Raw genomic sequence first — 14,580 nt, 5'->3', positions numbered from 1 at the left:
TCTATAATAGAATCCTGAAGACCCCGTGGATGTCTATGGTTTCCGGTCTATGGTTGTTTTAAAAATATAGGTTATCATATTTCAATCTGTTAAAAATTTAGAATGGATAGATTGTCGTAGGTATAACGCAAGCGTCTTGTTAGACGACAAAAAGCAGGTATGTATATTTATACCTATCTGTAACAACTTATCTTAACTATTAAGATTAACTTCTACCACTACCATTGTTTATTAAACAATGCCTTTACACAGTAGGTACACTACACTGATTAATCTACAGATAGATAGATACACAATTTTATCTAGGAAGAGGAACTGTCACCACAAATAATGTGCTTTGTGAACTTGCCAGTGTCTGATCTTTGGTCTAATTTAAGGGCTACGGTAAGGGCTAATTTCATACTTCATCATACAGACTGATACAATCAGGTGTTACTTTTAACCTTCACCTTCGATTTGTTTATTAGTTTACTGGCGAATGTTTAATTTTGCATACTATCTTTGTTAGGTAGATATACTTGTTTAAAACCCAAACTCTTATCAAAAGGATGAAGTTGCGGTTAATTGTGAGGAATTCCTGTTTTAATTTGTGTCGATATTTTTGAAATTTTACTTATTCTTGTTCTGCCTTACCGATCGCATTTATTTCTGTCCGTTATATACCAATCCTTTTAAAACTTTCATTTTAGAAATGGGCAACACATCTTCTTGGCAGCAAACATATCAAACTCTAAAAGATATTCATGATGCAGCATACAGTGCCATCGATACTGCTATTTCATTGGAAGAACATGAAAAACCACATGATGTAAGTTTTAGTTGGTTTGGTTATGCTTTTAAATTCTATAGCCTGATACAGACTTATTGTTGAAAAAAACCATAAGTACTCGATTTTGTATAAAATTTATTGTATACTTAGGTACCAAGATGATTCGAGGTAGATATGACTCCTTCTGGATGCATTCATTAATTTGTGTGTCTGACCTGAGCCGTGAAATGCTCACATTGCTGCTATTCAAATTGTATTGTGCCATGGCCCATGAACCAATTTGCACCAAAATAATATAAATATAAACTAATTACCTACTTATTTGTCAAAAAGCTATATCACATAAACAAATTAAAGTTTTTATTTAATAAAAAATAGTACTATGCAAACCCTTCTAGTTGAAAATGGGATATTGGCTTGTGGAGCTTTTTAACATTGTATCGCAAGTAGAGTCACCCAGTTTGAAATACAGAGCATTGTTTTTTAATAATTTGTTTATTTAATTAATCAATGACTGTGAAACCTACGGCGATCGGGTTTGTCATATTGTTTTGTTAACAAAAGAAATGACTAAATACGGATGTTCAAAAAGAACAGATGAATTTAACTCGGTAATAAGAAATTGTTAATTTTCGAGATTACTTTTTTTTATATTTTTCCATAAAATACATTTGAAAATGAACGTTTCAGACCAACTGTGTCTTATAGAAAATTCGATTCTAAACAAATTCGTTTCTATCCATTTTTTCACTCGGAGCAATAGTTAACGAGGTATTTGGCGTCAAATGCGAAATAACAACATTGCTGGTCTCAATGGTCTCTTTTTAGCAGCTCTCATTCTTTTTGCTGGATTGATCTGCAATTTTGGTAAAAAATTGCTCAGAAATTACGCATATTTACTAGGTATATACTGTGCCTCACATTTACCAAGTGGATCTGAAGCTGATCTGATGAAGATCAGAATGTTCTTTTATTATGTTGTGCCTTGTGTTGTGCACTATTTTGAATGTGAATGAGAAGTATCTGATGTAATCAGCTATTTAGTAAAATCTTCAACCATACAGGAGATGGGCTGCTATTAGCCCTATGCTTTCTAAAGGGTGTTTCAATAAGAAGGATAAGCACAATGTTTAGTGTGTGAATGAAGGTATTGTATCAAAATGATCAAAAAGAGAACACAGAGGGAACTGTCAGGAACAGCACACAAGCATATCAACTGGGTGTGGTGAAGTAGACGATCAGCTAAAACCACCATGGGCGTACGCAGCTTTTGGTGTAGGGAGGGGCAAAAAATAAAATCGGCGGAAAAAATATGTTTAATGAAACACATAATATACATTTTTATTTTTAGTAAATAATAGTTACTAAAAACGTCTTCAAAATTATTATATCTCAAAATATTAGTTATTAACGCTTTTATATCAATTAATTTTGTATTAAATATGCAAAAAAAAACACGGGGCGAAAATAGATAGGTAGATATAAAGGCTATTTCGGTATATCGGTAAATTTTAGGCAAATCGATAGATCTACCAAAAAATCGGTAGACGGAACATCACTAGTAACCACTGCACAGCACAGTGGTTTATGTTAACGCGCGATTAGTGAACGATAACTTCGCTCAGCCCGACGGCAGGCGAGCCGGGCTGGCTCCTAGCTTTGCAAGGGCCGGTGTGCCGACTAATCCGATGGGCATCGGAACAGCGATTTTCTGGATCGGTACCCTAATTTATAGCTTAAAATCTCTTTCATTGCTTAAATCTCAAAGGAAAAGGTTTTGAATTATAGAAGCCAACAAAGACAATTCTTACAGATATTTTTTAACAAACATAAAACGTAACCTGTGGCCAGGCCAAGTGGGGGCAGCTGCCTCCCCTTGCTCCTCCCTACGTACGCCCATGAAAACCACCACAAGGGTTTTTTACTCAAATGGGGTTCAGTCACGTTTGTATGAGTACGCGAGTTAATATTTGTTCGTTTTTTCCCCCATATTGTAATAGTTATTCTGCTATTCGGATATATGAATTTTCCATTTTACTTAACATGAACTATTGTGATTCTTATGTGTATGTAAACATTGTAGCCCATATCATATTTAAAAAAAACTTTGTCCCTCAGTCTTTATCGTAGGGCATGTTCTTCATCCTCTATGCTACTACATAAGCAGGGTTGGCACAAATTAATTTATATGAATTAAGCTAGGGATTTAATCCGAGAATTAATTCAAATGATTTTTAAAAAGTCTAAGAATTTGTTCAAACTTTTTCCATTGGGTACAAATTGCATTATCTACTCCGAATTCAAATATCAGATGGCATTAACATGGCAACCGAGTGAGTAACATTAAACATCTGACAATGGGGTAGCTTCTAAAACACAATAAACTGTACTGCGCGTGTGTATATCGAATACTGTTTTTCAGTTTTTGTCGATTTTGTAGACATTTTTCTGTCGGAACGATGTTTTTTTATTTTTTACTAGCTGACCCGACGGATGTTGTCCTCTTTCTTAGCTATGAATACCTATTCAATTCGGACTGGAATAAATAATAACAAAAAATTATTTCAAAAAATTGCTGCGGCTAGCACAGGTAGCACCCGCCCCACCTGCGCATGCTCGATTCCGCCCTTTTATGTCTAAGAATATGTGTAGCAAATTTCGTTTAAATCGGTTCAACCGTTTAGCTGGAAAAAAGATTTTGAAACACTTGTCCCAAAATCTCCCCATCTCTCCCCAAAATAATAAAAAATAAACGCACTCACTTCTAGTTGCTTTTGGCGATTCAGAGCTTACCTTTTTTTTTGTTGCGCCAAATGCCGTAATTTGAAAGCAATTATTGCATTTCTGAATATGACTAAAAAAATACATATATAGAATCTGGCTCATTTCCGGAAACCAAGGAATGTAGTGGCTCTGGTGGCGGTACCAATGGCGTTAATTTCACTTGGCCACTGGTGCAACATAATCCCGGGGCTTCAGTTTTAATCTTAAAAGCGAGCTTAAAACCCTTGCACTGTGAACACACAAAGTTCTTTGGTCTAATAGTAACGATTTACTGTAAACTGTAATCGATTGCTACGTTATAATTAAATGCAACTCGATAGGGACATTGTTGTGTTGTTCATATCCATTCCGTTAACTTCGTTTCGCGCTTCGCTTTGCTCGTCAGTTTGACGTACTCGTATATACCGGGTGGTGCAGGTAAGTAGGAACATAGGGATTTAACATGGGAAGTTAGTTTTATGCAATATCCTGCCCTCCTGTACATTTTACAGAAAAAACTGTACAATTTAAAGTTGTTCAGAATTAAAAAACATTTCTGTTATTAGTAGCAATTCATAAAACAACAAAAGTCATGGCTAAATTTTCCAATTTTCTGCGCGATTGTCTTAGTTTTTCTTTCCGTAAGAACCTTCTACACAGTAGTGGAAAACTTAAAAAAAAGATGAATGAAATCGGTAAAGTGGTTCTAAAGTTATTGCGTGGCCAGAAGAAACAGGGTTTTTTTTTATATACCTACTGTAGAGATTATTAAAATAGACTCTTTGGGAAAATGTTGCTACGCGCAGCCAAAGAGTAACCATAATAAGAGATTCAACGGCATAGAGAATAGTGTTGCATATGTATTGTGTGTTGCCTAACAAATTTTACTGCTTTTTCTCAATTTTATTGGCGTACGCTACGCCTAAAGGCCCCCCTTCACGTGCAGTTTTACGTCAGTTTTGGACTGACGCTCCTTCAGTTAAATCCAAACTCGCACGTGAAGGGCTTAAACATGCCAGGCGCGCTTCAGTTGCGGCGCGGAGCGAAGAAATCAAATCGTACTAAATTCCTGGCGCGCACTGACATGCAGCGACAGAAAGATGTGAGCATGTAGATGCGGCTCAGTTCTCACATCGGGATTGACACAATATGACAAAGGTGAAGGTAGTACGCTTAAGGTGTGCAAAAGAGAGATAGCTTTAGTAGAATGTAATTGATGAAATTTAGAACGGGTAGTCCCGGGTAGTGCTATGTTTCCCGAGTTTCAGGGTTTGTTTGATTTATCTCCTTTAACAAATCGATGTGTGTGGATTCATTTCTTCTCAAATACCACGGTTTCGACCAATACTTTTTTCTCTTTCTTCTTACGTCCCTTTCGTCGTCCACCAGCAACAAAAAAGCAATTGCTTTCCTCTTCTTCAAACTCATTCTTTAACAGCACTGTTGCACTACCAGACTCAGAAACAGAATAAAACTGAAATAAATTAAAAATCAAGCGCGAACGTGTAGATGCAACGCATGTCACACATCGGGAGCGCGCGCCAGGAATTCAATCCGGGAGCGAAGATAAGAACTGCACGTGAAGGGGGGCCTTAAGGGGCTATTTCAAGGCAACTACTTGTTTAGAAGTTTATAAATATCATTGCAGAAATCCCAGTGTTGCCAAATGTTTAGTGTTTGCTTGTACTTATTTAGGTATCTATTATTCCTTGAAATGTATGATGTTTAGAGATATGTTATTCCATTCTACGCTTATGGCACAATTTATTAAGGTCCGAACGCTTGTTGGTTTGATTCATAGGTGCGAAGATATGTTCTTCGTGTAACAATAAGCCGTTTTTTGAGCGGTAAAATAGATTTTTTAGTGTGTATTGTGTATTCCCAGTAAGCGCGAGTAATAAGCTCGCTTTGATTACGTCTCTGCCCTTTGTACACACTGTTCGTCGCCCTACCGTCGACGGACGTATGAAAAAGTCGACCGAACTAGATCGTTTAGTTAGAGGAAGTAGCCTAACGAACGATATTTACTTCCGACTTGCGCGGAAATAAACGAACATTTTTAAAAAAAAAAAGACCAGTACACGTTTTATAGCATTTATTGTACCTACAAATAATAAGATAATGAAAGATTGCCGGAAAAAATGTTGCAATCACTTTTTAATTTTTTCCGGCCAAACTATAAACAATATAATGTATGTAGGCATCTATACAAAATTAAAGCAAACAAAATTTCCTGTAAAATAATCGCTATGCTCATCATAAAATCCAATTTTATGAAATATGTTGTCTACTTTAATTTGATTGTAGTAGACGATCTAAAAAGGATGGATAATAACAAATTTAATTTGCATTTTTACAATTGTACCTGTTATTGGTTATTAAATTAAATAGTAATTACTGTCTATTCAATAGACGCCAACTAAACAGGAAAATACCAATGTAATTAACAATAGGTATTGAATCCTTGCTGATTTCTTTTATACCTACTTAAGTAATGTTTTCTAATTATATCATGTCCACATTTTATACAGCCAATAAGAAAGAAAATTAAATGTGAAAACCGCGCAAATATTTTAAACCGAAATTCTATAAAGAATTCTGTAAATTTTCAATACGCGCCAATATTTAAAGAGGCGGTTAGTTCTGGCCACCTCTACGCGAGGGCCCGCTTTTGGAATCCTAGCGGGCGAGTTCTTATAGCCAACACGCGTTTATACCATTGCGCTGTATCTCTTATTATGGGTACTCTTTGGCGCAGCTCTGTACGATGAAAAAAATTAATTTTTCATCCCCCTGAAGAAAAAGCGGTATTTTCGAAAATCGTGAATATATCCAAAACGGCTTATCTTTACAGGCCCAAACAAATTGTCATCTTTTTTCTCACTAAAAAAGCTATGTTCTTTCAAATTTCAGGCCCCTGCGCCTTTTTTTCGTAAAAATAAAAATAGAAAACGAAAAAAACAGTTTTTCTTTTTTTTCTCGCATAATTGGAGGTCGTGGGAAAAAAAATGTATATACAAAGTTGTTCATTTTATTTCCTATAACTTCTTCGAATATTTTAGCCTAAAATTAATAGTTTTGCAAATTGCAAAATATCAGTTTCCACTCCTTTCAATACTCACGATTTCGTTCGCGGAAGAATTCAGCTGTTTTAATTAATTGTTTTTCCCCGACTTCGAATCACTGTACTTACATAAAAAAAGCGTTTGGATCGGGAACTAATTTTTGTTGCCAAAAAATATACAGCCTCTAGACTAAAACTTATTTTATTGTGAGAAATGAGTGGACGAAAATGAGATCCGATCTGGAAATATCTTGAGTAGTGCAATAAATAAAATTCAACCAATAAAAATGCTGTATGCAAAGCACGCGGTAAAACATTGCTAGCTATGATTTAAGGTTAAGATCTTTAATTCTTGTGTCTCTGAGATTTTTGATTTACACGCTCCCAATAAATTATTTAAAGTAACTAAGCCCCGCTTTCCTTGGATAACCGATAACATCAAACTACTACAGTCACTAAGAGACAAAGCAAAATCTAAATTCCGCAAAAGTAAACTGAACCACCATTGGGAGTATTATAAATCCCTGCGTAATTTTACTACACTGGCAATTCGAAATGAAAAGAAGGCATATTTGGAGTACAAATTTCGGACACTCAAATCATCCAAACTTGCTTGGAAGGTATTACATTCTTTTGACATTAAACAGTCTTCTTTTATTGAAATACCTCAACACCTTCAACATGCTAATGAGATTAACAGTCATTTTATTAGCAGTATTCCTAAACTGAGTGCTGCTGGTAATAGAGATCTAGTTGATTTCTTTGACAATAATACTAAGGCAGGGGTCACTGTGCCGCTGGAATTCAAAACTGTAGATTCCTATACTATATTAGATTTATTAAATAAAATTCATTCACTTTGCTACGGAATAGATAAAATTAACATAGAAATGATAAAATATTGCTGCCCATTTGTAATACAGTTCATAACCCACATCATTAACTGCTGCATAGTTGAAAACAAATTTCCAGCCTTATGGAAGCAGGCATTTGTGAGACCAGTTGCTAAAATAAAAAATCCTACAGGTTTGAATCACCTGCGTCCTATCAGTGTGTTACCTGCGATATCTAAAATATTAGAAAAGATAATCAATGCTCAACTTATAAATCATTTAACATCTTTTAATATCCTACCTTCCACACAGTCTGGTTTTAGACCGTTGCACAGTTGTAGCACTGCGCTTCTCAACATAACAGATGACATCCTTCAAGCAACTGATCAAAGAAAATTGACCATCCTGGTTCTTCTCGATTTTTCGAAGGCGTTCGATACCATTGATCACCATTTATTACGCTCTATTTTACATTTCATTGGACTTACACGGAATGCCGCAGATTTCCTCCTCGACTATTTGTCCAATAGGTTTCAGTGTGTTAAGTTGGAAAATGCTGTATCTGATCTTTTGCCTCTAAGCTGTGGCGTTCCCCAGGGATCGATATTAGGACCAACATTATTCAGCATTTACACCTCATCCTTTAACAATGTAATCACTTCATGCAATTATCATGCCTATGCGGATGACACTCAATTATATCTGTCATTTAAACCGTCTGAAATCAATAATGCAGTGTCTAAGATTAATAATGATTTACAAAACCTCTATATAACTTCTCTAAAACATAATTTACACATCAATCCCTCAAAATCACAAGTGCTGTTATTTGGTGGTAGGAATACTAATAGGTACCTTTCAGATATAACTATTCATATCAATAACACAATCATACCTGTAGTCCACCGTGCAAAAAATTTAGGCCTGCATCTTGACAATACTTTTAGATTTTCGTATCATATTTCACAAAGCATAGTAAAAGCTTATGGAAGTTTAAGGTTGCTATATGCACACCGACACTATTTCTCAATAAAAACAAAGATTTTACTTTGCGAATCATTAGTATTGTCACATTTTACTTTCTGTAGTGTTGTATTCAGTCCATGCTTGCAAGGTATTGATAAAAATAGAATTCAAAAGGTTCAAAATGCCTGTTTGCGATATATATACAACATCCGCAAGTTTGACCACATAACACATAAACTGTCTAACGCTAACTGGTTGAACATGCAGAATCGTTTTTATTTGTTGAAGGCCTGCACATATAAAATTATTTTAAATAAATCACCTCCTTACCTCATTAACAAAATTACCTTTCGCACTGATTAAGAGTGTGTACCTCTTAATATTCGCTATAAAGGCACTATTACCCCTCCCATACACACTACAGCTCTTTACCAACGCTCCTTCTCCTATAATATATCCAAACTATACAACCATCTACCTGACAGTCTAAAAGATCTCTCCGCCCGCGTTTTTAAGCAGAAACTTCGCGAGTTCTTAATATTACAACAGGTTTCTTCTAATATCTAAACATGTGTGCTACTTTTAAGTTGTTTTTTAGTTTTTTTTCTTTCTTTAAACTATGAATTAGTATATTTTCTACGATCACCGAATAATATAGATTAAGGCAATTTTTCATTAGGATAGGTATTAAATTTATAAGTTTTGTTTGTTCTGTCATGGTAGAACAGGATACGAAGATTTCTCTTTGTATATCTGAACTTCGCCTTGTGATTCTTCTGTCTTTTTTTGTTTTCGAATTTGTTTTTTCCATGTCATTACGTTAGGAGAAGAATAAAGATTATTATTATTATTATTGGCCGCATGCAAAAACACAAAAGTAGTAATGTTCCTGTAGAGGCAAATACAATTTATACAAGATATTAGTGGATCAGGATCCTCCGAAGATGAGGAGGAAGTGTCACAAGCTGCAATAAACCAATAGCGAATTAATTCAAAAAGTCAAACTTTCTTGACTTTTCTTTTATAGAACTCACGACTTATTCCATTACTCCCACAGTGTTCAAGGTAATGCACCCTAGGAACACGTCTAAATGCATTAGTTTAATACCCAAGAAGTATTGATGGTATTCATTGAAATGTGCTTTACGTAAATAGTGTTCTGAACTACAGCCAGGGAAAATGTTGTGAAGCCATTAAAATATATATTTTTTTTAATTGACATGATTCCCTGAAGTTGTTATGAGGTGCCCTAGAGCCTAATAAGATGAAAAGTTTTCCTACTTCCTACGTCTATCAGCTTCCATACTGATATATTATGAATTTAAATTTTTTATTTTACGCTTGAAATGTTGGAAAAGGAGCATTTGTAAACACAAATGCAGAAGAAAACACCATTTCTAATTTATAAGCAAAAAGCTGCACATGAACATCTGTTGTAAAGTGAAATTTGTTAATGCGCAATTAAAAGAAGAAGCATTTGTAAGACAAGGTTTATTTTCATGAAAACCTGCTCCCTAATTATGTGCATACGGGCCCCAACAAAGTGTTTCAGATCTTTGTTGAATAAATTAAACTAATTGAATCACTTTTGTTGAAAAAAATGCCTGATACATTAATAATGATAGTATCCAGCAAGAGTAATTAATTACGCCAATGATTGTGTAAATTCTATTCTCCAATTTGATCATGGTCGCTTGCCCTCAAACTAAGGAAGTTTTCAAGAAACAAAAGTAGATTTAGAACCTGACATCTTACAGTTTGAAAAAGTTATGGATTTGTACAAATTAATTAAAATAATTTGTGTTGTAATGTACCTTATTTGTTCACCCACATAAATCTTCTTTCTTTCTTCTAGGCAATCGACAAATACAAAGAGGGAATTCTTCTCATAGATAAAGCATTAGATGTAAAAGTAACACATCCCGAGAATCCAGACTTTACGTGGGGTAATGCTTGCGATATGATACAAAAAATGAAAAGAACTCGAGCGGAAGTTTTGGTGCGTATAAATACGATTTCATCAGCACCGAATTTTGTCCCTCGCGAATCTCCGCAAGAAAACATACCAACGTCCGATGTTGTTCCCCATACTTACACCGATTTGGCCAATGCACTGAGTGATTTACCAGTTGAAGCTGTGGATGGACCTGTTGAAATTATATACACTTACGAAGGCGTGAAACTATTTTTCATATCTCCTGATGGGTCGGTCGCGCAAACATCCGAGCCGCAAGTGTTAAGCATTGCTGTGATTCCAGGTATAGTGGTTACATGCGATGTTGGAATCTCAATCTTTTTTTAGCTACTGAAGTAACACCCAGACAAGTGTTCTTGCAAGTTGGCGATTGGATTTATCCCCTTGTCCCGGGTGTCTCTCCATGTTACAGAACGTCATTTGGTGCTTTTATATTGCCTGATATTTTTTCGGATGTACCTGGTATTGTATAATCAAGTCACACAAATCACCAATCATATCACTTCTTTATAGGAAGTTCTGTGGGTATAATTTTACCTGCAGATGCAGATTCTTCGGTGTACCAACTACTGGAAGATATTTTACATGGTATTATTGGCGAAGATACAACACTATCCATCCCTCGTAGGCGTACGAGACGAGCACTGGGACCAGAAGCAGAAGCTCCCCGTAGTGTTAGTCAGATGATATCTAATGGACTCGCAACAGGTAACATTATTTAAAAGTGAATTGGTTGATATTTAAGTTTTCTGTAGGTGGTTATTTTGTATCTCAAGGACTTATAAGAGGAGCTCAGACTGCTGGAAAACTTTTAAACTATGGTACACCAAAACTTATTGGTTATCTTCGTCCTGCCCATGAAACCCCTGTTGTACCAAATTCTGTTGTTAAAGGATTTGAAATTGCATCCGAAGCAAGTGCGGCAGCTGTACAGGTTACTGGATATGTAGGTAATTGGAAAAGTGCTCACACTGTCATCGTTTAGGTAACATAATAGAAGGAAAATGATAATATTTCGAATTTGGTAATATAATTCATAAACAGTACAGAAAAAGTAATAAACCTAGGCAAAGTTCAATATGGTGATGGTTTTCTAATGTTGCTTTTATAATGAAACTGTGTGTTTTGCAGATATATTTAACAGAGTCTAGTTTTAGCCCACCCATTCATTATCAACCGTTTTCGTCATTGTGTAAACTATATATAAAGGATTCGGTTGATTGAAACAACCCTTTTCCAGCTGAGAAGGTAGGAACTGCGACGCAGGCATTGGGTCGATATCTAGCCCCTCACATACAAAAACAAGGCACACGTTTATTAACCTCCAGCTTTAATATGCCCGAAGCGGAAGCGTCTTCAAAATTAAACGGTTTATTCACTGTTGCCGCTGGTGCGGTAGAAGGATTTTCAAGTGTTTATCACGGTCTTGAAGCATCTGCATCTATTTTAGGGAATAGTCTTTCTAACAATACCGTCAGTGTTGTTCAACATAAGTAGGTTGCAACAGAATGAGCCTAGAAATTTTGCAAATTATTCCTTTTTTTAGGTACGGCGACACAGCTGGGCACTTAGCCGGTAACACCTTCAACACAGTTGGAAATGTTATAAGCCTCGGTCATAATACTAAATTTTTTACTCCAAAAGGAATTGCAAAGATAGCAGCTAAGGAAACTGGAAAAGCAGTTATTGAAGACGTTAAATTTCAGAATGTTGTGGATAATTCAAACACTCATAACATATACCCTAACTTATCTGCAATTGATAACACCTCCACTTCAACTAGTAAGATGTAGTAAGCGTAAACAACCAGATAGGATAGGAAATAGGAATGTTTAAGACTGAATGTTTTGGTTTGTTAAAGGCTAAGCAAATAAAGTGTTTACTTCTTGTTAGTTTCTTAGTTTTGTTATCGGGAGGTGTAGGTACTCATTATCTGGAAAAATTCATTTAAGCGATCAATACGAACTTGCAAGAATTGGCACATAATTGCTTAAATGAATGAAAATATTGACTTGCTTTGGTAAATTTGGTAAGCTCAAATTGGAGAAAACGCTGATACTGTGGGAAATAGAGGTTGTGTATTTCACTTTTTTCGAATTTTCAGTTGCTTCTACAAAAAATCATTTCAAATTTCTTTTATTGGCGGCTTTTTTTAAATGAGAGCCTGGATGGTACCTTAGTGTAAAGAATAGAATACACTATGATGGTACTTTTGTTGTCACTTGGTATAAGGTAAACAATTAAACGAGCTTAAAAGAAAATGTTGAGAGGGGCCATTACATTTTTTGTTTCGCCCATGTTTACCTTCTTAAATTCCAGACCCCACATACAGGGTGACAATTTGAAAACTTACCACCCCCCATATCTTAGTAAATAAACGAGATATTTAAAAAAATCAAAATCCGTTTCGGTAATTCGGAGGGGGAATTACAATGACATAATTGGCGACGCACTCCCTCCAACCCCCTGCGCCCCAGCCACTCCAACTTTTAAAGCTTAAATAGTGACCCACCATGTGTGGTACGTCGTTGGAAAGCTCTGAAAAAATGCTTTCCAACCATACCAAATAGCATTACATTTAGGTTAGTAATTATCGTGCAAATAAAAAAATAAACTAATATGGTACATTTGAAATCTGTCGTACTTAAAACGCAACCGGCGAACATAGACGAACTAAGACAGAGAATAATTCAAGAATGTCGAAATATTGCAAAACCAACATTTGAAAAGGTTCGACAGGAGTTTGAGAATAGATTATAACTGGCGATCAAAAATGAGTTGCTGTCGAGTCGGCTTTGGAGGTTCAAGTTAAATACGATTTTCCATGTTTATTTTTTGATTTGCGCGATAATTACTAACCTAAATGTAATGCTATTTGCGAGGCTATTTGGTATGGTTGGAAAGCATTTTTTCAGAGCTTTCCAACGACGTATCACACATGGGGGGTCACTATTTAAGATTTAAAAGTTGAGGTGGCTGGGGCGCAGGGGGTGTGAGGGGGTGCGTCGCCAACTATGTCATTGTGATTCCCCCTCCGAATTACCGAAACGAATTTTGATTTTTTTAAATATCTCGTTTATTTACTAAGATATGGGGGGTGGTAAGTTTTCAAATTGTCACCCTGTATACTTCCCCAGGAGTATGTGTGAATCCTTAAAAAGGTAGGAATTTTCATTACCTACTTCCATAGTGGCAGATCTCTTTATGCAAAATTAATTATTTTGTTAGTCACGTTCTTTAACATTTTTAGCTTCCTAGCGCGAGTCTGAATTTGTTTCCTGGATGTATGGGGAATGGATTTTGTTCTCGGTATATTCATTGCTGAATATCATTGGAGTATGCCAGATGAAGATATACGTATATTCATAGAACATTCTATTGAATATTCACATATGTTCTAGCATAGAGTAAAATGGTTCTAGCTAGCATGTTAAAAGAATATTCTAAGAAGGTGGATGATCATCTTCGGAATCCAAACTGATGTGGATCCAAGCTCATGTGCCCACCTGAGTAGTCCATTAATCGCGCCATAAACAGATTATTTTCCAAACGCATCATGATTCTTTTCTGTCCAAATTCAACCTGTTCCTGGTTGTGTTTGTAAAAGTAAGTCGTAGGTACTTACTTTCAAGTTTAAGTTTGCGTCATTACTACATATACATACACCAGTGGTATCACGCAGAAAGGATCAGCCTCAATTTATTGTGTTGCTGATAATCCAAGGTTTAGTATCACATACTGCCATTGCCCTCTTGTGCACGTCTGCATGATTTCTATTGGAAAACTCATTTCAGAACTAGAAAAATTGCCATTCAAGATATGCTGGCAAAATCAGAGGTTTTGTGTAAAGGCTTTATGGAAAATTGTTCAACGTTTATTACTAATGATAGATTGTGAAGAGGTGATCTCTCAATCAACAAATGATATAATAAATAGTTCTGCTCTTTCAAATTCAGAATCTTATACATTTTCCTCAAGCTAAAACTAAACCGATATTCAAGTTTAAGTATATTACGTATATTTAAATAATGTAAGTGTTCCTTGCAATACACAGTCCACCTGAGCCCTCTTGTCACAGCCGCCGTCCTTGACAAGAGGGCTCAGGTGGACTGTGTATATACACCGATTTTGCGAAAGCTTTTGATAAGGTCTCCCATCAGGTCCTGCTTCAGAAACTTCATTTTAATTGTGTCAGTAGCCCAACGGCTAA

The 14,580-nt window shown here is 35.7% G+C and overlaps 1 protein-coding gene across 3 annotated transcripts; it reads left to right on the top strand.

The window, feature by feature from the left end:
- On the top strand, positions 1 to 12,262 carry LOC116181101 (protein spartin). Of its 3 annotated transcripts, none has more exons than XM_031501372.1 (8): positions 1 to 157; positions 690 to 808; positions 10,251 to 10,653; positions 10,698 to 10,832; positions 10,884 to 11,078; positions 11,126 to 11,320; positions 11,611 to 11,863; positions 11,917 to 12,262. In XM_031501372.1, the coding sequence occupies exons 2-8, from the start codon at positions 692 to 694 to the stop codon at positions 12,161 to 12,163; spliced, it is 1,545 nt and encodes a 514-aa protein (XP_031357232.1). In that variant the 5' UTR covers positions 1 to 157; positions 690 to 691; the 3' UTR covers positions 12,164 to 12,262. The 3 variants fall into 3 exon arrangements, with proteins under 3 accessions (XP_031357232.1, XP_031357240.1, XP_031357248.1); XM_031501380.1 differs by lacking the exon at positions 1 to 157 and adding an exon at positions 236 to 384; XM_031501388.1 differs by lacking the exon at positions 1 to 157 and adding an exon at positions 441 to 508.
- The last annotated feature ends 2,318 nt before the right edge of the window (positions 12,263 to 14,580 follow it).

The sequence above is a fragment of the Photinus pyralis genome, unplaced genomic scaffold (assembly GCF_008802855.1).
Source record: "Photinus pyralis isolate 1611_PpyrPB1 unplaced genomic scaffold, Ppyr1.3 Ppyr1.4_LG1, whole genome shotgun sequence".
Classification (NCBI taxonomy): Eukaryota; Metazoa; Arthropoda; class Insecta; order Coleoptera; family Lampyridae; genus Photinus; species Photinus pyralis.
The sequence above is the reverse complement of the archived record's forward strand: the minus strand, read 5'-3'. Positions and strand labels throughout refer to the sequence as shown.